The 21751-nt window shown below is 31.8% G+C and overlaps 2 protein-coding genes across 2 annotated transcripts; both read left to right on the forward strand.

Annotated features, from left to right (window-relative positions):
- Positions 1-1017: 1017 nt before the first annotated feature.
- Positions 1018-1557, forward strand: LOC114188314 (protein FAR-RED IMPAIRED RESPONSE 1-like). The gene has a single exon (XM_028076912.1). It carries the CDS (start codon positions 1018-1020, stop codon positions 1555-1557), a length of 540 nt encoding a protein of 179 aa, XP_027932713.1.
- Positions 1558-11563: 10006 nt separating this feature from the next.
- LOC114187186 (nudix hydrolase 2-like) lies at positions 11564-14300 on the forward strand. Its single transcript, XM_028075349.1, has 9 exons — positions 11564-11922; positions 12171-12382; positions 12476-12541; positions 12648-12785; positions 12867-12944; positions 13020-13070; positions 13151-13185; positions 13279-13387; positions 13789-14300. The coding sequence occupies exons 1-9, from the start codon at positions 11787-11789 to the stop codon at positions 13978-13980; spliced, it is 1017 nt and encodes a 338-aa protein (XP_027931150.1). The 5' UTR covers positions 11564-11786; the 3' UTR covers positions 13981-14300.
- Positions 14301-21751: the final 7451 nt, after the last annotated feature.

Below are 21751 nucleotides of genomic sequence, written 5' to 3' on the forward strand. Positions count from 1 at the left end.
ATAATAAAATTCCGAGGAAGGAAACCCATTTAGTAGGTCTTATTGCAAGTGTTGAAAAAATTACCCTTTCAAAGTGATAATTTAATTAACATGACATTTTTCCTCTTTAAAGTCCATCCTGTTGCATTTATTTTCTGACGTTTTATACAAGCCACTCTTTCACACATGTCTCATCAGCCATAAACATTAAATTGCATTCATTGCATGAAAGGCCATTGTCTGATTTTTTAGGTTGCATAAAAAAAATTAAACACCTTTAAAGCAAGTTAAGGCAAATTAAATCTATCATTAATGTTGAAGTCTTAACAGGGGCTGAGTTGTGGGGAAGCATTAAAGACGTTCAACAAATAGTAAATAATGCCATTTACTTCCACCAACAACCACCTTCCAGCACTTGTAATGGTGCATTTTTCTCTTATTTATGTCTTCCACTTACGTTATAGTTCATGAAATTAATTGGTATAGAGTAATATTTATTTTGTGAAATCCACTCCTTACCTTCGCATGAATCACAAACAGAGTTGGAAAATTATAAAAAATAAAATCACTTAACTGATTTAATGGGCATAGTGATGTTGAAAGTATGGATAAAGTTCACTGAATCTCATTTATATTTCATCCGTAGATGCAAAATGGGGAACAAGATGACCTTATATGCTTAGATGACATTACTTTACTCGATGAAGATAGTGGTCTACATACATTAGATGGGGAGGAAACCTTTGATAGTGCTGAATTGATTAATGATAGTGAGGATGGTGCTTCTCCCACTATTGGAATGCAATTTGAGACTACAAAACACATAAAAAGTTTCTACAAGAAACATGCTGTGAAATGTGGTTTCAGGGTGCAAATTCGCACCTCAAAAAAGGATGGTGATAACCACTTATGTTACCTAAAATTAGTTTGCTAAAGGGAAGGTAAGTATGTGTCCCAAATCCCGCCAGAATTGAAGACCCACCCTATCCAAAGAAGACAATGTCCAACATCCTTAATAGTGGTGAAAAAACCACAAGCATGGATAGTAGGTGCAGTGTTGTGGTTCATGAACACAATCATGACATTAGTCCTACAAAATCAAGGTTAATACGTGGAAATAGAAGGTTGAATTTGCAGGCCAAGCGAACACTTGATATTAACGACCAGGCCAGTGTACGTTTGAACAAGACTTTTAGGTCCTTAGTAGGTCATGTAGGAGGTTTTGAGAACTTAGATTTCGTTGAGTGTGACACAAGGAACTACATCGGGCAACAAAGACGCGTTTTTGGCAAGGAGGGAGATGGCCAGATTTTGATGCAACATTTCTCAACAATGAGAGAGTTGAATAATTACTTCTATTATGAAATTGACACTAATGCTGAAAATAGAATCATTAATGTGTTTTGGGTAGATGCAAGAAGTAAAGCCGCCTCAATGGATTTTGGTGATGTTGTCTCATTCGATACTACATACTTAACCAACAAATATGACATGCCCTTCATACCCTTTGTTGGTGTTAAACATCATAGGCAATCAATTCTACTAGGTTGTGGACTATTGTCTTCAGAGGATACATAAACTTTTACATGGTTCTGTTAATGTTGGTTGAGGTGCATTGGGAACAATGCACCAGATGGGATCATAACTGACCAATGCAAAGCAATGGAAAATGCTATTGCTATTGTATTTCCCAACAGCAAACATTGGTGGTGTTTATGACACATCATGAAGAAAGTCCCCAAAAAATTAGGTGGATTGACAATCTACAAGACCATAAAGCATGCTTTGAAACAATTGGTTTACGTGTCCACCTCCACTATTGATTTTGAGGTAGGTTGGGAACAATTCATATCCAAGTTCGCCTTACAAAATAACGAATGGCTTTCAACGCTTTACGAGGATAGAAGTAGAGGGGTTCCTTGTTATTTAAAGTCACAATTTTGGACTAGTATGTCCACCACTCAGATAAGTGAGGGTATGAATGCTTTCTTTGATGGTCTCATAAATTCTACCACAACACTTAAACAATTTGTCGTCCAATATGAGAATGCTTTGCTGTTAAAGGCCGAGAAGGAAATTGAAACTGACTTTGGTTCCTTAAATACCACCCTAACTTGTGCCACTCAGTCATTTATTGAAAGGCAGTTCCAAGAAGAATACACTCATGCAAAGCTTGGTGAAGTTCAGCAAGAGCTAAGGAGTAAGATTAATTGCAATATCAAGACTTGCGAATGTGATGAAATCTATTCAAAGTGCATGGTTAAAGAGGAGTGCATACGTAATGGGGAAATTGCTGACAAAATGCATCAAGTTGTATTTGATAAAGTCACTCTAGACATTCAATGTACTTGTGTTTTGTTTGAGTTTAGAGGTATTATATGCCGACACTACTTTCTTGTTCTTGCACAAGAGGAAGTCAAAAGTTTATCACTCAAGTACCTTTTGAAAAGGTGGAGCAAACACATTCGACGATGACACATTTACACAAGAGCGTCATACAAAGATAATAATGAGGAGCCCCATGTGGAAATGTATGACTTAATGTGTAAGAGATTTTATGAAATTGCAGAAGTTGCATGTCAATCTGAGAATGGAACAAAGTCTGTGCTAACCCAACTTGACTTCATCTATGCAAGTATTAACTTACCTATATTCAATATAGTAAGTTCCCCTTCACAGCAAGTTAAGGAAAAATTAACCCAAGATGCAACACCCATTATGGACAACATGGTATGAAGCCATTTACACGTTAAGAGGAAGGTTTGACCCTGAAAAAATAAGCTTCAATCAATAGTGAAGAAGGTTTCCAAGAAACAAAAATGCAGGGCAGCATCGAATAAATCCACAAGGGATCATGTTGTAAGTGATTCATCGACATTTTAAATAAATTTAAATGGATTGTCTTCAAATAACTTCGTTACACCCCATTTTATATGTTAAATTTTCAGCAAGTCGGCCTTAACATGCAAATTGGACCACCCACAGTTCAGGTAGGCACTACCACGCTGATTCACAGAACTTCTTCTCACCCACACCTTGCACATGTTTTGTGTCTATGCTAACGTCATTATAGAACAATATGGATACACAAATGTCTGCAAATAAAGACTTCATTAGGTACTTTATGACGCTGTTGTCATTTATTAAGATCCAAACCATTCCACATATGTCATCACTTTAAACTTTCCTTGCAGAAATCAATGACATGATTTGGAGGCTTCTTTTGTATTATCTTTTTGGACATTATGGCATACACAAAGAGTACTTTTGGAGTTGTTGTATCTCTTTGATCATGACATGATGAATGAAGGTTCATTGTGCACTTTTGCTATTATGTGAATTTTTTTGTATCAGACGTTAAGGCCAAACATTATTGTCAACATAGGTTAGAACCTTTGTGTTGTAGGTTTGCAAATATTATCCTATCTGCACTTAATTTGTATATTTTGGGTAAATAATTTCATGACATTCTATGGTTTTATACCACACGTATACTAACGTTTAAGGTTACATGCAAGAAGTTATTCATGACAAAGTTGTTATATTTAAGTTAACATTACCCAAAAATTTGTAAACCAACTTAGCATTTACTTATGCATAGGTTCACAATTAATTCCCACCAACAAAACTATGCTAAATAAAACGTAAGTCCATTTTGGTAAGACAAAAAGATTCTTATTTCACCATTGCGACGTCAAAGATTTTAAAATAAAATTCCAAAGGTTGTTTTTTTTCCTTTAATTTTTTTAACTCTAATAGGGATATGAATAAAAAACAAGTCATACAAATTCACACTTAGGCAGCCACGGGTTAGCGATTAAATTGTACACTGCAATTTAAGAGTATATATATATATATGACAAAATTAGTATTTCCAATAAAAATAATGACTACTTCTAGTAAGGTCACAAACTTATAAAATTATTCATATTCTTCATAGCATCAAACAAACTATTCAAAGTATATTTTATAAACAAAATTAACATGGGAATATGTTTTGTTAAAAACAATTAACTTGGGTTAAAATGTTATTGCTTTTCACTTACATATCGAATGAAGACAAACATACGCATGCGTATATATGACTTTACTATATTCCACGACGGAGTACCATGAATATTTAAGGCCTCCTGACAAAATCAACATAAGTGAAAACCGAGTACTACTGCTTAGCACTTATGAAGCCATGGGTTAGCACATCAATTATGCACTAGAATTTAACAGTACATAACAAGAAATCAATTATTCCTGCTCAAATTAGGACTGCTTGCAATTACTTCACTTATTTGCTATATTATAATTTTTTCCTATCTTCTAAACAAACTGAAATATGCCACATGTTATGTACAAAAGATTGGACAAGGGTTAGCACAATCATTGCTTAGCACTTATGAACCCATGGCTTACCAAATACATGACAGTTGAATTTAACATTGCTTATTCTGAATCTTTCTTTGCTTAATTAAACCCTTAACCTAGGCACCATTTATAAGATGCACACTTCAACATAAAACTGAAATCAAACTAAATCATTCTAATCCATTCAAGTTACTTGAATAAAGTACAAAAATAACAACCAAATAGTAAGGTCGATTAACCAATGAACAATAATAACAAAATTAGTGTTCCAAACCCCACTTTTATAACTTCATAATTAATCCACAACTTAAACAAAAAAAGGGAAACAAAAATGTATCACACTGTTTACATAAAATGAAATTAAATTCTAACATCACTAAAAACATGTAACAACTTCTAAGTAACCCATTTCCTCCTCGCATAAGTCATAAAAGGAGTTCGTATCGCTTTACTCTTGAAATGATTCCTGGGTTCTTCCTTCCATCAATGGTACAAATTATTGCTTTTAGCTTCCTCCCCGTCAAGGTGCGCACAACCCTCTTGGCCATGTTGTTGTTGAGGAGTACTTTCAAGAAGTTCAATCCTATATTACTGCCCATATTCATCAAAGTCTTCCTGTCCCCCATATTCATGTGGTTCTACTGGAAACTCTTGTTTGAAATTGTTATTCCTATTTCAAACAAAACAAATTTGAATTCAAACCAATTCATTACCAATTACTTGTAACAAGTACACACAACCAAGAATGTGGAAGTGACTCTTCTTTCCTTTCTCCTTTAAGAACATGGATGCATTACATATGCTCCCAACTAAGTATTCATAAACAAGTCCACCCCAATTGTATTTCCCAAGACTACTAAGGTCATCCACAATGGTAAATAAAATGGGGAAAATTGTTCCATTACGACTTGAACAAAGGAACTCTGATATTCCCAATGAAATATATAGCCTACAATATCCTCTAAGGTAACCTCGTCCCTACATCTTGCTAGAAAATCATATAACATGTGAACATCAACACTTTCGTTATTCAATAATTTCTTACACTTGCTCTCCACACAAACCTCATCTAAGTTAATAGTCTCACCATGAACCCGTAAACCCAGTCCTAAACAAACATCCAATAAAAATAAACAAACAACTTTATTACTTATTAAAAACCCACCCCTCCTTTCAACCCACAAACTAATTAACGAACTAAGAGGTTTCCTACTAATTTCTAGAATTCCTTTCAACATGTTGAACCATCCAAATGGTGTCCCTTCAATCACGGATCTTTGTTATGCACTTAAATTATTATTTAAGGAAGCAATGTACTTCGTCTGACAACAATGCCTAAAAGTACGCACATATTCATGAACAAAACTTTTGAAATGTCATTCTATAAATTAATCAAGAATGAAATAAAATTAAGTTTGCTCACCTTAACCTCATGCTTCTTCTGACCACCGCATTGACTACTGTCACTATAATCAACCATTATAGTATCGAATATGTAAAGAACTGATGTCACATCTTGTCATATGTCGAAAAAAATACCCTGGCTTAGCACTTAAAAACTAAGAGGTTAGCAAATCATTTTTTACAACCTTACATTAATTTAAACCAATCAAAGTAATACATGGTGTACTGATAAGATGATTAACAACTCTCATATGCAAACACTATACATATACAATCCCCACTCGTTAACTATTCACAATCCATATCACACATCCACAGCTGCAACTAGACATGACATCATATGTGCAAAAATAAAAGCATGGCTTAGCACATAAAAAATAGTAGCTTAGTAAATATGTTTTCCCACCTAACATAAATTCAAACCAATCAAACTAATAAAGTGAATAATAGTTATGATGTGCGAACACTATACATATACAATGAAAACTCATTAACAATTCACAATCCATATCACCCATCCACAACTGCAACCAGACAGAACATCATATGTGCAAAAATAAAAGCATGACTTAGCACTTAAAAAATAACAGCTTAGCAAATATTTTTTCCCACCTAACATAAATTCAAATCAATCAAACTAATAAAGTGAATAACAAATGTGATGTGCGAACACTATACATATACAATGAAAACTCATGAACAATTCACAATCTATATCACCCATCCCCAACTCAACTAAAATGGACATCATATGTGCAAAAATAATAACCCCACTTACAACTTAACAACTAACAAGTTACCAATTTTTTTTGTTTCCCAACCTACCTAAACTCAATCAAATGAAAGTGATTTATGATGAAGTAATAAAGTGAATATCAGCTCTGATGTGTGAACACTATACATATTCAATGTGCAAACAAGACAATATGTGTGCAAAAATAATACCTTAGCTTAACACTTAAATATTAACAAGTTAGCATATATTTTCATTCCCACATGACATACATTCAAACCAATGCGTTGCAAACCAATCTGACTTGCTATAACAAATCAACCTTCGAAACCAATATCCCAATAAATCAATTCCAAAAATGGAAACAAAAATGCCTCATTTCCACAAACAACAACGAATACCAGGACCTTGTTGTAGTGGGTAAACGTAATACTTTTTCTCCTCCACCAATGGGGAAATGACGAACCCTGTGGGAAAATAACACGAGGGACAAAGGAATAACAAACTTGGAGAATGAAGGAAGAAGACACTTCGGGGATGAAGGAAGAAAAAATTTGGGAGAAAGAGGAAGAACAAACCTAGGGGATGGAGAAAGAAGAAACTGCTTTCCACTCCTCTCACGAGCTCCACTCCTCTCTCTCCTTACTTTTCACTCACTTCTGTCATGAATCAACCTTCCTTTCTCACGCGTTGTCTTTCTCCAACGCAGAAATTGTGCAAAACAAATTAAAATTAAAAAAAGGTTCCCACGTCAAGTAGTGAGAGAAGTTGTCAAATATTGGTTGTTACTATATCATTTTCCTTTTTAAATAGAACAATGATGATATATCGGTTAACTACAAAATCAATTTTTTTTTGTTTTTTTTCTTCTTCTTTTCTTCTCACTCTTATTCTTCAAATGCACCACCGTCTCCATTCCTCGATCTCCTTCCTCCATCCCACTTAACACCGTCTTCCCCAAATCCCATTTGTCGTTGCCTCAACCTTCGTCAACCTTGTCGCCAATAAAAAACCCCACAATACCACTAACCCTAACATTGTTCAATCCCCACACCACCATCATAAATCCCCCCACAAGCTCCAACCTCACCACCATCATAAACCCCAACACCACCATCATTCATTCTTGTGAATGTGTGTTTGTGCTTGTACATGTGGTTGAGGAGTGGTTGTCAAAAATCCCACCGCATTGGTTATTCTAGTGGACACCGACTTGATCAACTCATACGACATCAACCTCGTGGAGGGTTTCAACCTTTCGGTTAAGGTGGCTCCCAAGGGTGGAAACTGTTTAGTGACGAGGTGCTCGACGATCCTGAATGTGATGTGTCCTATGGAGCTGAAGGTGATAAGGGATGCAAGGTCATGGGGCAAAGACAACAAAAGCAACCTTTATCCTACTATTTCTGCCCCACCCCAAACCTCATCTGTGTGAATTGCTTTTTAACCCCTATTAACTTCTAATCCTCCACGACATGAACCCTAATCAGCGACAAATTGACAATGACAACGACGAAGGTTGAGTCTATTGCGAGTGGGATGTGAGAGAGGCATCGTTGAGTGGAATGAAGAACAAAGATGGATGTATAGAAGTGGTGATATGTTTAGAAAAGAAGAGGAAGAAAAGAAAAAAGAAACTAAACAAACAATTGACATTGTTCATAACCAATCTAACATGTTAACAAATAAAATCACATTAACTATATTTAAAAAATATAAAATTCAATTGAGCCTAAAAAAATAAAAAAATAAAAAAAATCATAAATCTAAATATAAAAATCAAATTCCTAAGTCTATTCAAACTTATTATATTTTGGTTTTTATGGCAATAAATTTGTGCCTAAGCTATAGCATTTTTTTCTTTCTTATCTTTTTAAAACTGATTTAAGAATATCACTGTAATGTCCCATTTTTAATAGATAAATCTATTAAAATAAAACATCGTACATATTATAATATCCAAGGGACACGTGACTTAAAGAATAAGGATTTCGCAATCATCCAAATATTCAATAAAGAAAACTAAGACACACCATTGTACCCTTAACAAAACAGAAGGATTCAACAGATGACCAAAAGCTTGCTCATAGGCAAGGAATTACAATATAGTAATAACTCTTCAACGTGGGCTCAATAACGAGCCCAATACCAAATCGTGTCCAACTGAGCTGCAACATTCCCGTCACCATTGCGATCACTAGGAGTTTCCACATCTGCTCACATAAATAAATTGATGATCATTGCAGAAAGGAGGAAACCACATACGAGACACACAAGCAAATAGAAAAGGTAAGCTAGAGTGAAAAAGGTTTTATCATACGATTGCACACAATTTAGAAGTCAAAGATACATACATCAGTCAAACATGTGTTAGCAGACCATTTAAGACTCTGAGACTCAATTATCTGGATATATATAATCAGTCGGATTCACTGGATGCTTGTGCTTGTGGCTCTGCAGAGCCATTGCCAATGGGTTTCACCATACCACTCACAAGGTTAGTCTTCAAACATCTAAGGCCATTATCCTACCAAAGACTAAGGCCTCCTGCTACTCTCACCACTTGAGTCAGTTCGCTCTACGTGGAAGTCACTGTCTCTTTAGAGTTTCAGGATGCAATCCTTACTTGAATCCTTACTAAATTATATAATGAGGCACCATCACAAAACCTTTGTGGAATTACGTCCTAACCATGAGGCACAACCATGAGCTCCCACCAAAAAGGGTCATGGAATTACGTGTTGATCATGAGGCACCACCACGTAACCTTCATGGAATTACGTCCTGACCAATAAGGCACCACCACTTAACCTTTGTGGAATTACGTCTTGACCAATGAGGCACCACCACATAACCTTCGTGGAATTACGTCCTGACCAATGAGGCACCATCACGAAACCTTCATAGAATTACGTCCTGACCAATGAGGCACCACCACGAAACCTTCGTGGAATTACGTTCTAACCAATACCAAAATCATGTCTCACAACCAAACATAGGACTATCATGCATACCGATCTCATGCCAATATATATAATCAATCATTCAATCATGTTCCATACGACAGATCTTACCAAATTCATCAATTCCAACCCATAAACCATCTAACACATGCATATTCGCCCAATTCATATTTTAACAAAGTAACTCAATAAAACATGTGATCATCACCCAAAAACAGAGGAGAAACCAATACTTGAGCACGTCCCTACCCAGTTCTCGCTTAGGTTGGAAGCCTTCGCTCAGGCGAGCTCCTTTCGCCTAGGCGAGAACTCGGGCAATGGAACAATGGGCTTTTCGAGTGTTCTCGCTTAGGCGGGACCTCCTCGCCTAAGCGAGATAGCTTCTCGCTTAAAACGTGAGCTCATCGCCTGAGCGACAACGCGAACCAAAACCAGTGAGGATTCCTGGTACTCTCGCTTAAGCGAGAATATCAGGTTCCTCCACTGTTCGCACAAACCTGCCAAGAAAATACCAAGAATACAACACCCAACCACAATCAGTTCAATCTCATGCAAGCATAAACATCAATCAAGCATTTTAAATTAAGAACCAGCAGCCAAAGACTAGGAAATTACAAAATGCGAAGAAACTCTAGCTTCCCTTACTTGGAATATGTTAGTAGAAGACACAGGCACTTAATAATCAAGCACAACAGCTCCGTGAGCCAATTCATGAGCTGGAAATATTGACCCATAAATAGAAACGAGGTTATCCAGATGAACCTCTATTGGACCATGAAAAATAGAGCTAAAGAGAAGGAGATATGGGTTGGAGGTCAACTTACATGGAGTGGAAAAGGGGTTGAGCTAGCGTGAGGAGAACTAGAGGCCAAACCCTAGCAGAGCGTTACTACTGCAGCCCTAAGAGAGTGTGGGCGAGTTATTTTTTGAAAGTGATAGAATGAGAGAGTTAGGGTTGGTTTAGGGGATTTTGGGCACCCTATGGACCAGCTTTAGGCCCAACTGATTAAGACAAGTCCTTAAGTATAAGGAGGAGAAAAAGTGGGTCTTACGATCACCGTCCCTCTTTACTAATCTTGGAACAATTTTCAAAAGCTATTTGACAAAAATCATCCTAAAGAATAAAACTAAAATCAAAGAGTACCTAAGGTTTCCGTGTGCCTTTCTTCCACGATCAACAACATTTTTATTTTTTATTCTTTCTATGCTTCGTTGACAAGTTCAACTGCCACCTAGGAAGGAGTACAAATAACTACTTTTAAATATTCAAAACAAAAAGGAAGTTTTCACAGTTTCTTTTTCTACGTAAAATCCATTCACAATTATTTTATCATAAGTTAATGATAACCTATATATATATATATATATATATATATATATATATATATATATATATATATATATATATATATATATATATATATATATATATATATTTTTGTTGATATATATGTATAAATTGTTTAAATTTAATTTCAAAAATACCCCTTTATTAAAATTATATTTAATTACAAATAATAATACCCAATTATCGTGATTTGAGCAATTTTACCATCAAGTTTTCTCTTCAAACATTTTTCCATCATATTGTTTTTAGATTTTATTTACTTATTTATTTAATCTATATATTAAGTGTATGTGTTCATAAAACTCACCGTTTTATCGTCAAAATTTAACAAAATGTTTCGTTTGTTGCCATGCAAAATACGTGAAAAATAATGTGTATGGTAAAATATACTAAAATTGAAAAGTTAACACTAAAATAAAGAGTACCCATAAGCGTCGGTTAGTATCTTTCATAACAAATAAATAATTCATACACATAGTTTAATAAAAAACCTAATGACAAAATATCTTGTCTTGTTAATAAAAGAGTATTAAAGTTGGTATTTATTTAATGCAAAAAAAAATTAAGAAAAAAAATTGTTATTTTTGAATATAATATGGTATCACGTTACGTGGATATCGGTTGATGAATTCTGCAGCGCGTTTCAATGTAACTTCAAAGAAAAAGTGACACAAAGTTCCTACGTTGAGTTTGAATATGAAAAGCTAACTTGTTCTCTTGCTCCATTTTTTTTTTTTGTCGCTTTTACATTTTCTTGTTGATTTCTCTTTTCATTTTCTCAAGAAATTAAAAATCTTCTTCCATGACTCATTCAAATCAAAGTTTAGGCTTCATATATTGCATGGAAATTGTCCATTTGGCACCTTGTGATCACCCTTTCCCTATATATATTCTCAAGCTTTGATTCTCTCCTCCAACTTGTTTACTTTCAATCAAAACCTAATTATTACTTGGTCTTGCTATTCTCTGTTTAGTTGATAATTGCACTTTTGGTTTCAGTATGAGTCTTGTTAGAGCTTGTAAGCTTTTTTCTTCACCCGTTTTGCAAGCTTCAAAATTCTTCCTCTCATCTTCTTCTCATGCCCCTCAAAACCAAATTAGAGGTCTTGTTGCTTCTCTCATTCCTCAAGGTCAAGGTAATGTTTACTTCGGGGTCTTATTGGATAGTTTCTTCACTAAAAAAGAAAAATAAAACAACTTGCTTATAACTGAAATCAAGTTGTGCATTTGAAAAAGTTAGATGGAAAGTGTTTTCACAAAAGCTAAATGTAAAATTTGATTCAAAATTAATATCTGACATTATAAAGAAAAAGGTAATTCTTGAGTTTGACATATATCAAACAGAAGTGATTAAATTTTAGTGATAATTTAAGCACCCTTTTAGGCTTGAAGAACAGATTTGGTTTGGGAAGATCATACATGTCAGGGAGCTTGGGTTGTTTGTGCAAAGAGGAGGAAGAGGCAAGTAAAGGAATTGAAACACTGAGAGCAGTTGAAGACCAACATGGGGGAGTCATAGTAAGCATGGAAGAGTCTATGGATTCCTCTGTTTTTGCCTTTCTGCTAGAAGAATCAATATCAAAATGGAGGCAACAGGTACAAAATGTCAAATTAGCAATACCAATTCATAGTTCTAGTGTTGATTAGTTTCTGGTTTGGACTCATCACTTCACAATGTGGTTCTTAAAGGGTAAGAGGGGAGTGTGGATCAAGCTGGGCAGAGAACATTCTAACCTCGTGGATTCTGCTGTTAAGGTAATCATTCGTCTTAAACAATTCAACTATGAATTCTCTAGGTAGAAATCCTTTGATAAATCATAGGAAATACCCTTTTAGTGGTGTTGCGGTGGTTGTTTTGCAGGCTGGTTTTAGATTCCACCATGCTGAACCAGATTACTTGATGCTTGTGAATTGGATCGCCAACACTCCTGATACACTTCCTGCAAATGCTTCTCACCGCGTGGCTATCGGTGCTTTTGTCATCAATGCCAAGAAGGAGGTAATCAAATCAGTAATCCGTTTCATCTTTTAATTACAACTTTTTCAGTATTTTTATGCAATTAATATGATTGTTTCACAGGTGCTTGTGGTTCAGGAGAGCAATGGCAGGTTTAGTGGCACGGGATTCTGGAAGTTGCCTACTGGAGCCGTTGATGAAGTATGCTAAAAAATATCATTGTTCAGCATCAATTTTTAGGCTTCATTATTATTTTAATCTGAATTCCGTTTGCAGGGTGAGGATATTTGCACTGCTGCAATTAGGGAAGTAAAAGAAGAAACAGGAGTAAGCTAATTCAGTATTTTTTTATTTTTTTTTTTAAATCCTTTCTCCATTTTTGTGTCTAATTCTTTTTCTTCTTTCAGATAGAAACAGAGTTTGTGGAGGTCATAGCATTCAAGTAAGTCATGAGATTAGGATTATTAGACTAAACTAAATTAATACTGAATTATTAATCATGTCCTTAATTTTCTGTGTTTCTTTCTGGTATCAGGGAAAGGCACAAGGCTTTCTTCGGAAAATCAGAGTTGTTCTTTGTTTGCATGTTGCAACCTCGTTCCTTTGAGATTCAAAGACAAGTTTCAGAAATTGAAGCAGCTCAGGTAGCATTCAATTCATAAACAACAAGATTAAGGACTTCTTCCACCTTTGCAAATGATTATAAAATACAATTTTTTTATTTTAAAATTTTGAATAAGAATTCTGAAAGGATTTCCCTATTTTTTTTTTTATAAATCTTTTGGATCTACCCATTTCATAATGTTAAACAATTTTCCAGATAGTTAATTTATCGACATAAATTTCTAAGATAACTTTCTGTTTGTGATGATGACAAGCAAATATTTATATTCAAAGAAATATTTTAAAAAAATGTAAGGAGATTATACTTTTGTAGGTATTTATGAAATCATAAATAAAAATAGAAATATTTAGGTTTCTTTTCGCAATTGAAAAAGGAAAATAAACAAGCAACAATGATTGTAATGTGATATTTTATTTTCAGTGGATGGCAGTTGAAGATTACATGGCCCAGCCATTTGTGAGAGACAATGAAGTGTTTGACTTTCTCACCAAAATAGGGTTATCAAAATTTGGTGGCAAATACAATGGTTTTTCCACTATTCTCTCCTCCACTTCCTCTCCCAAGAAATCCTACTTTTACTTCAACAAGAAGGATGCTTCTCCACCATCTTAGTCTCCAAACACAAACCCTACAAATTTTTTCTTTTCACTTTCTTCCAAATTTTCAAGCTTTCACACTCATTTCATTCAATAATTCGGTGTTGCGTGTACATAAAATCTATACTCCCACACAAGTTCAAATCATACCATTCTTCTCTTCCCAAATGTGTAAGGGGAGGAAGGAATAATTAATGTTGTCAATTTACAATATTTGTTCATTTCATAAGTAGGAGGAGGACTTCATAATTGTATTCTTTTAGTTCTTTATTGAGTCAAGAAGTAAGTGTAGTGTTGTCATCTTTCCAAGTGTAATAACAATATCAATTGCTATCTCATAGTTTACCATTAATTAAAGAAATAAGAATTTTATTCTTTTTTCAATATTTTTAAAATATATTTTTGGTCATTTTTTCATGTTTTAACCTTTGTCTTTCTACATTAATACTGACATTTAATCTATTATTTTATTTAGATTAGTGTAAATTTCTAAGAGACAAATTTATTAATTAAGATTATTTGCTTATGTTAAGGTGATTCAATTTTTTTAATATTTATTTTCATGGAATTAAATGATTTTTCATTTATGCTCATAATTTTCAATTTCAATCAACTCTAAAATAAATAAATAAACGTTAGTTCCTCATATTTATTAAAATATGATTTTAGTTACCAAATATTAAATCCAAATGACTAAACTTGCTTTAATAATAGTCATTTTAGTCTCTAATAAAGGTTTTTTTATTGGATAGAGTAAGATTTGCACAGAACCAGTCTCTAACTTATTAAAAAAAATATTTTAATTAACTTATGTTTCTTTTTTTATTTAACTTCATCCAACATAACACTTTTGAATGAATTGGGTTGGGTCAATATCATATTTTTGGGTCTTTCTTCCTACACCTCCAAAATTTCTTCTACACCTCCAAAATTTCTTTAAATTCCCAAAAAACCCTTTGATCATTTAAGGAAATCCGCAGACACCACACTCCCAGAATTATGTCGACTTTCAGAAGTCAAAATATATGACTTCCGGAAGTCAAAATATATCACCGGAAGTCAAATTTTAGAAGTCAAAATATATCACCAGAAGTCAACTTCCGGAAGTCAAAATGTATCACCGGAAGTCGACTTTCAGAAGTCAAAAATTATCACCAGAAGTCGACTCCCGAAAATCAAAAAATATTCCCGGAAGTTGACTTCCGAAAGTCAAAAAACATTTCCCGGAAGTTGACATCCATAAGTGAATCAAAAAATATTCTTGGAAGTCAACTTCTGAAAATCAAAAAATATTCCCGGAAGTCAACTTCCGAAAGTCAAAAAACATTTTCCGGAAGTTGACTTCCGTAAGTCAAAAAACAAATTTTATTTTGAATATTTTTAATTCTTTTTAAAATTTATATTTTTTAACTTTTAATGATTTTTTAGTTTATTATTTTATTTATTTTGTATGTTTTCATATTTCTTAATATATATTTTTTGAAAATATTAATATCTATATATATAATTTTATTTTTATTTAATATACTGAAAAATAAATATAAATATAAAAAGAAGTAAAATTAAAATAATATTAAATTTAAATAATATTAAACTTTAAATAATATTAAACTTTAAAAATAAAAAAAAAATATATAATTGAAAAATTTTAATAATTTGATTAAAATTAAATATTTAAATTTTAAACAAAATTAAAAAAATTCAAATAAAATATAAAATATTATACACATGAAATATATAAATAAAATAAAAAAATTTAAAAAATAATTTAAATTAAAATAGTAAAATTTAAAAAAAAAAACAGAAAAAAAATAAATATATATATATATATATATATATATAAAATATATATATATTTATAAACGGATTTTGACTTTCGTTTATTTATATATATATATATATATATATATATATATATATATATATATATATATATATATATTATTTTTTTTAAAATTTAAAATTTTATTATTTTAATTTATTTTATTTTTCAATTTTTTATTTAGTATTTTTATTATTTTTTTTATTTTTTAAAGTAAGTTTTTTAAAATTTATATGTTTTATAACTTTTAATACGTGTTTTAAAAAATAAAATAAAAGTTAGAAAATATAAATTTTAAAAAGAATTAAAAATATTTAAAATTGACTAAATTTTTTTAATTCTGGAAGTCGACTTCTGGTAATGTTTTTTTATTTTCCGAAGTCGACTTCCGATAATGATTTTTGACTTTCGGAAGTCGACTTCCGGTGATATATTTTGACTTCCAGAAATATTTTTGGTGGTGTTATATCCGTGAGTTTCTTTAAATGGTCAAATGGTATTTTGGGAATTTAAAGAAATTTTGGAGGTGCAGAAGAAATACTTGGAGGTGTAGGAAAAAAGATCCTATATTTTTTTTTAAGATTATTGTACATATTCGGTCCAAAAAATATTATTATTGTCAGACCTAACACGGCTCAATAAACATGAGATCCAAGTGTGAGATCTATATGAAATATTAACACCGAGGTAAAGATGATATTTATGATAATATAAACATAATTCAATTTATAATACTCTGAATCTAGTTATTATATTTGTTAATCTGTCATCGAGAGTAATCTTATTCAATACTCATTTTTTACTCTCATACTCACAAAAATACTCTTTACTGACTTAGCGTTAGAGTCTTTGCAAGTGAACTTCCTCCTTTTTGTAGATCAGAGCTCACACCTGTTTTGGAGATTAGACTAATTTATCTCTGATCAATTAGGTAAATTTTTGGTAAAAACATTTGGCGCACATGAAATCTAGGTAAAACTTTATCATGTCTCCACATTTTATACTATGATTACCTTGCGTAAAGATAATTCATTATTAGTGTCAATCATCTTACTCATACTACCATGAGCATTTATGATCTAAATTTTGAAATACATTTAAGGAGTGTTATCTTGACACTTTATACCTTTTCTACATTAAGTATTTTATTATAATATCACATTTTATTCAAAAAATTGTGGATAATGACATGGAAATAATTTTTTTCTTTACTTTGATAACTTCTGCATGCACATTCCATGTATCCGATTTACACAATGCCATCATTCGTTCCCCATTCACACACAAATCCTAAACACAATATGAGAGTTATACCATTCAATTCACCAAACTTTTATTGATATAAAAATTCAAAGATATGCATTATCACATCTTGATGGATATATGAGAGTTTAAACGAGCTAGTGCACCTAGAACTAAAATAATTTAATGGTCATTTACATACTTCAATGCATTATTTTGGAGTTGAATGACAATATACTCTGATATTGATCTCATGTGTGCATATGAGTATGGACCCATGACAAAAGTTATTCAATTTCAATTTTGCTTAAATGAAAGGATATATATAAATTGTTACGTGATTGTTTATATTAGAGGCAACAATTTTTTATTAACATTAAACGACGAATTGGCAACGAATTTATAGTCGTTGTATAGGTAGTCATGGCCTATACTAGAGACAACAATTTTTTATTGTTTAGGCCAGGAAATTAAAAAACCATTGCCTAATATGCAACAATTTAAAAAACCGTTGCCTACTATGCAACAATTAAAAAATGTTGCCTAAGATTTTCCAATATGCAACAATTCCATACCAATATAATTCAACGGGTTTTTTTGTATTGTATTGCTTATTTCTATAGGTCACATTTATGAAAGTGTGGTGATACAAAATAAATTTGTTTAAACAAGACTTATAAAAGTGGAATCATGAAAAATAATTTTAAAATATAATTTTAATTTTATTTATAAATTTAGACAATGCTATTTTAAATGAGATATAAATAATTTTATTTAAAAGGTAATAATTAAAATAAATTTATTCTACTAAAATAGTAGAAATAAAATATAATAAATTAAATTAGACACTTATAATATATAATGGAATTGAAAATTTTCATATATTGCAAAATTGTATTATAATGTTGTCTATCGTTTCATAAGTAAAAGTATTTACAACTAATTAAAAAGTATCATGTTATCCAAAAAAAAAGAAAACAAAAAGTATAATTTATCTTGACTACACTTTCATTCCTCTTCATCTTCATCTTTATATAACATTTAGTTTTTTTATCAATCTTCATCCTCTTGATCTTCATCAACATTTTCTAACAAAAGAAAAAAAGTTCAATTTATCCTAAATCCCAACTACTAAAACAATAATAATGCAAGTCCCAACTACTAAAACAATAATAATGCAAGTCCACTCCTCGTATTAACACAAGAACCCCATGCTTTGCTCAATCCAAGAGTGATAAGGAAATATGAATCATGCTCTAACTCATACAACTGAAAGGAAGAAACTAAAGCACAAAATCAACACCTAACTACTACAGACGTGTAATCATGGTCACTTTACAAGTGTGAATGCAGAACATGTTAATGCAGAATGGGTGCAGAACTGAAAACTAATGTAGAGTGGTGAAATCATGATTAACACAATGATAAGCAACTCGTTTAATTATGCAGGAATGGAGATGCAAGATGCACTTTGATAGCATAAATGCAGAATTAGATGGTGCAATATCTAAAACTACATGATAATATGCATGAACCTATGGCAACAAAATTCAGAATATGGTTGAAGTAGTGTAATAACATCTCTTGTCCTTTTTCCTTATGGTCATACATATGACTGAGAAATAAATTTCAGATTTAGTACCCATCTTTTGTCCTTTTTCCTTTTTCTTCTCTAGTTTGTGAGTGTGTTTAATGGAGATTCTAGTAGACAGCAAGACAGCTCTTAGCTTGGCTAAACATCCTATTGCTCATGGAAGGAGCAAGCATATAGAGACAAAATTTCACTTACTAAGGAATCAAGTCACTAAAGGAAAGTTGGAGGTAAAATATTGTAATACTATTGAACTGATGGCTGACATTTTAGCAAAGCCTCTAAAGGATGACAAATTCAAGCTGATTACAGAGAAGACAAGAGTATTGTCTACTACTAATATGAATTAAGGGGAGTGTCTTAAATAATTTAGTTGTTCTATGTTAGTTAGGTAGTTGGTGGGTTGTTAACTAATAGCTCCTAATATGTGAGAAATAAATTTCATATTGAATACCCATATCTCTTGTTCTCTAAGCCTAGTTGGATAGCCAAAAAGCTAACAAAAACACAAAAAAAAACTTTAGTTTTCGAAGTAGACAAAATGAGATAGCAACAAAATCAACAGGATACTTAGACAAATCAGGTGGCATGGTAGCACTTCCCTTGGCAACGTTAATTAAGACCATCCATTGCCCATTTTTTGTGAAAAAAAAATATATATACAAAAAAGCAAATACACGAAAAGAAAAAAGTAAGAAAATAAGTATTTGACATATAGCTATAAAAAGCTAAGAAAACGGAAAATAAAGAAATTGACATTTGCTTATATTCCTCCTACACCAAACATCTATGCTTCAAAGAATTTCCAAAAAGAAATAAAGCTCTCTCAAAGTGACTTAAAAAAGACAGTAATTCATCTATATATAGTCTTCTTTTATCATTGGGTTATCCGTCATATTGAAAAGAACAAGACAAAGTGAAAGAAAAAGCATGTAAATAAATATATAAAGTAAAGATGTTATACAACTAATGCTCTTTTTGGTGCTTTTGGTAGATGTAGAGAGATTGTCATGTTGTTACATGTTTCTTTTTTTTCCCCTTTTATTCTTGACAGTTTTTGAGGATTTCTTATCATCTTGCTTCTGTAACTCTGTTTTCCCTCTTAAAACGTTTGCTTATAAAAAAGATACAGAGTACTAAAATTAAAGTTCCTGCATATAGGATTAGTCTCATTGACCTGTCCTTATATTCTAAAAAAGCAGTAAAAATGAACCAAGAAATCATGATTATTATAGCTTGTCGTAATCGAAATCGCGACGACGAACCAAAAACCAAAGATAAAAAAAAGAGGTTTGGAGTCGTCATCATAGTTATTATAGGAAACTATGGAAAACCATAAAAAAAAGAGTAAGGTTTACGAAAACAGATTTGAGGTATGGGAGTTGGTTACGCATAGAGGAGGTGTTAGCACCCTACCACGTCTATCATAAGACAGTATCTTTAATTAAAATATAAATGGATGTTCTCTTCTTTAAATATTTATTTTCCAAAATAAAAAATAAATAAATAGATAAATAAAGAAGACAAAGAAAATTCAAAAGAAACAAAAAAAATTGTTTTTTGGGCCCAACAAGGATTACTCCTTGCTTCTACTTATCTCCATTCATAATGAAGAATCAGAGTCACGTAGTTCTTTTAAAAAACTTTTAGAAAAAAAGAAATTGAAAAAAACTTGATTATTTTTTTTTTTTGAGTGAAATGTTGATATTTTAAATTTTCGGAAATATGTTGAATAAAACAAAAACATTAAATACGAGACCGATGCATATGATGATTTTAAAAACATATTTTATTATTATTATTTATTTAAAAAAACAAAAAAAAGAGAATAAAATACTAAGTTGATGTGGACAATCATTATAGTATTTCTTTTTAAAAGCGAATTTTAATTATTTACTTAGAAACGAAAGTCATTATAGAAATTGATTATAATATGGACCATTTTAAAATATAAGCGTTCAGCACCAAAACCCACATCAATGTATTATTCTTTTTCAAATATATGAACGATATACAGACATATACTTAAAAAACAGGACCCACCTATTTATCATCATTTTGATTGAATTAGAAAATACAACTAAACTTGTGTCACTTTTCAAAATTGCCATTACACTTTGAATTCAATCAAGCTTTTAGATTTAAAGGGTTTTAAATAATAAAACAAATGATTAAATGGTTATAGGCTTGGAAAAATCATGTATGCACTAACAACTACGGTAAAAACATCGAAGACCAAAATCAAATCATTCTCAATGTAGATGAAGATTAATACAATTTTACCAATACTCTTCCCCGGAAGAAACGCACCAAACAAAATTTGCCACAAAAACAAACCTCTCGATGAAGCTGGCAGCAAGAAGGGGTGATTGAATGAGTAATTTCGGAAATGTGGGAGTGGGGTTTTGGTGCTTAAGATTATGGAAAAGAACTCAAGATCAAGATGAACCGTCGGTTTTGGGTTTTTCTAAGAGAGGTCTCTTAAGGTAAGGAAAAAAAATACTCTATTCTTTTTTCTTGATGGGTTTATATACACAACAAATTAAATCTAATGTAATCTCGTAAAAAGGTTCGTCTTATTAAGAAAAAAGATATTTTTGATAAACATATTATTATTTTCCTCATCTGGAAAGGGAGGTGTCATAAAATCAGAGTAAATGATTCTAAATATTAGAACAAATCCTATTTCTAATTATTAAACTAACTTCTTGATTTGGAGCAGAAACGACAAAACATAGAGTGAGGGTGAGAAAATTAAATTTTGGGCTGCTGTTAGTTGCAAGAAAAAACAGTGTGGGTGTACAGAGTATTTTGGACTAAAATAGAAACTAAGCACAAAAGAAAATACATAAAAAATTAAAACAGTCTCCTTTTTATCTTTTTATTTATTTATTTATTATTATTATTTAGACAAAGAAATAACCAAAGAAAAAAATCATTTACTTTTTTTATTTTTTTTATTTTTTTGAAAAAACAAATTATTATTATTTATTCTATTATTTATTTAGCCGAACAAAATTGGGTGGGTGTTGACATAGCTCAGAGGTGTTTAGAAATGTATTAAACGTAAATGTAGTTGTAAATATATGCATGTACTAACAAGTAAAAATAAAAAAGGACAAATGAAACAAA

Source organism: Vigna unguiculata, chromosome 6 (genome assembly GCF_004118075.2).
Source record: "Vigna unguiculata cultivar IT97K-499-35 chromosome 6, ASM411807v1, whole genome shotgun sequence".
In the NCBI taxonomy this organism is placed as follows: Eukaryota; Viridiplantae; Streptophyta; class Magnoliopsida; order Fabales; family Fabaceae; genus Vigna; species Vigna unguiculata.